The sequence below is a fragment of the Pygoscelis adeliae genome, unplaced genomic scaffold, assembly GCF_000699105.1.
Source record: "Pygoscelis adeliae isolate BGI_AS28 unplaced genomic scaffold, ASM69910v1 Scaffold113, whole genome shotgun sequence".
Lineage (NCBI taxonomy): Eukaryota > Metazoa > Chordata > Aves > Sphenisciformes > Spheniscidae > Pygoscelis > Pygoscelis adeliae.
In genome coordinates, this window is record NW_008825108.1 from 7,166,313 (window position 1) to 7,168,864 (window position 2,552).

The 2,552-nt window shown below is 39.3% G+C and overlaps 1 protein-coding gene across 1 annotated transcript in view; it reads left to right on the forward strand.

Annotated features, from left to right (window-relative positions):
* The first annotated feature begins 1,856 nt into the window (after positions 1-1,856).
* Positions 1,857-2,552, forward strand: part of CPM (carboxypeptidase M) — a 44,156-nt gene continuing 43,460 nt past the window's right edge. Inside the window, exon 1 of the mRNA XM_009327674.1 lies at positions 1,857-1,935. Coding sequence (XP_009325949.1) covers positions 1,857-1,935 — 79 coding nt within the window. The remainder of the gene's footprint in view (positions 1,936-2,552) is intronic.

Consider the following 2,552-nt stretch of genomic DNA (forward strand, 5'->3'; position numbering starts at 1 on the left):
TGAGTGCTCAGATTTTTTGCTGGATGAATGGTATTGAATCAGAACCTGAGATCCTTAGATTACCAGCCTGATTGCTGTCTCCAGTTTTATGGGTCTCCAATTAATCAGAACTGTGTATTCAAACTCCAGGTATGGATGGGAGCATAAAAAAGGTGAAAATAGTTGGATTTTGAAGGGCGGGGAGACATATGTTCACACTGTGCTCAGAAAATGCTCTGTGTATTATCAATGGGCACTTCCAAGTCAAATTTTCTTCCCTCATTTTTGCTGATCATTTGTCCTTTTAAATGAACGTATCTGCTCTCCCCCAGTTTGGTTAGATTTTTTTTGTACTTTCCCAAAGCTTGTTAGCACACCCCTTTTTAATAGTTTCTCCTGACTGTTTTCCCCCACTTCTATCTCTTTCACAGAAGTAATCAGAATTGGTTGAAGCTCCCAGTACACACTGGCCATTCCCACCAAGTTAAGGAAATAGATTAATTAAAATACCAATGGACACTGGCATATGGTGCTGTGATTATTACTGAATAAACAGTTTAAACAGGTTTTATAAGCATCTTGCCACTCAAGAATATTTATTCTTACATGTAATGCTTACTTATCCACTTATTTAATTATCTGTATAGTTGTGTAATTGTTTTATATTTTATGAACAAACTTTTTTATATATGTTAGCAAGAAAAAGGGTCAACAAAAGGGGAAAATTACGTGAGCAAAGAGAAGACGACATCAGATCTGTGAGAACTCATACACTGCAGTATATAAAAACATGCAACTCCTTTCAAACTAGATAGCAAAGTTGAAATCAGTAGCTGGCATGACACAGAAAATCAGTGTCATCTATTAGGTCAGCAAGCCAGGGTTCTGAAAAGTCCCAGTATCATTTTTGATTCACCCTGAAAACTTGACATAGAGTGGAAATTATGTTCTTATATTTTCCTAATTTCCTAAGTATTACCCAAAATAATAAAAAACACAAAGCATTTCTTATGCCTCATTGCACTGTCGGAGTCCTGTTAGGGGGGCAACAGCAGGTAAAATAGAAATGACAGAGCTGAAAGTCACTAAAGGTTTGAGAGATGTGGCCACTGATGACATGAAGGCACACAGATACCTAAGAGAAGAGAAGCGGCTGATCAATGAATGGTTAGAATGGCTTGGCTTGGTATGACCTAGGCTGCTTCCTAAATGTTTCTGAGAAGGCCATCAGTTTTTCCCCAGTGTTAACGGAGAGAAAGAAAAAAAATGTTTGTAGCCTTTAAGAACAATCTGAAGGGTGCCCTTACGACCTGCTGGGGAGCTCGTGCTACTTGGTAATCGGCCTGAAGGGGAAAAAAAGTCTGTTGAAGATTCCACAGCAAATGGTTTAGTTCACGTTATTTTTCAGTCTTCACAGTGCTGTCTTTGCAGATTATTAGGCTTTTAGCAAATATGATAAGATGGTAGTCCATGTTACAAAGAGAATAGCAGTTACCAAATACTTGTGCAATAATTCACTTGAGCTAATATAAATAAGGTAGACAGAAGTGGTAGGAAACAAGCAAATTAACTGACTAACGTTATGGACCCTGACTGTGGAAAAAGACAGCATGTAGGCATTTAAGTGTTGTCCAGATTTACCTACCATGACAGGCAAGAGTTATATTCATTTCAGGGATACAGGAGTTCAGTTTATTTGAATTCCTCGAGTATTCAATTGAATACAATGCTGTGAATAGAAATGTAAGCACAGAACTTTGTTAGGCCTGATGACCTTGAAAGTGAGAGGACGTTTTTTGATGCTGTTGTCTGTACAGAAAAGAAGTCACAGGGATAGCTTTGAGGCAGACGAGCACTTTTAGTGTTCAAGTTTCGCAATGTCAGCTTCAGTTGGAGGTATGCGGCTTCTCCTCTATATCCAGAAAACGGCTAAAAATCAGTCAGTAAATACAGTGGGTGAGACAATACCGAAGTAATACAATAGCCTATTTTAGGTAAATGGAAGCAGACTGGGCCTAGGAATGCCTTTGGTACATCTTGTGAGTCTTGTTAAGTAAAGAAAATGGAAGTGGAAAAAGAAGCCAAGCACCAGGATGAATCAGGCCGGAAAAGGAGGAGGTCGGTGTGCAGAGGGTGTGCAAAGTCAAGCCGGGCAAAAACAGCTTCTGTGCCCTCTTGGAGGCCAAGAACAGATCCCTGAGGTTCCCAAACCTCGGCTGGCACCAAATATCTTTGAAAGATGCTGGCACTGTCCCAGATGTATCTGTTGACACAAAAGATAATAAACCATTTCTGGTCTCATTAACTCAGTCGTCAGAAAACAAATATAACCTTGTTCATGAACTGTATAAAGGATGACATTTCACAGGACTGAATACCTGTTTTTCTACTTGTTTTGGACTTTTCATGTGGAAGATGAGGTAAAAAGTCTCTTCACTAAAAGAATAGCATTGCAAACTAGAGCGTCCATGCATCCTTTTCCTGCCTCCTTCATGTGTAGGCCCTGTAACAGACTTACTAAATGACATTTGAATTTAGGCTGTAAATAAGGGTCATAGCTGAGTCTAGTCTCA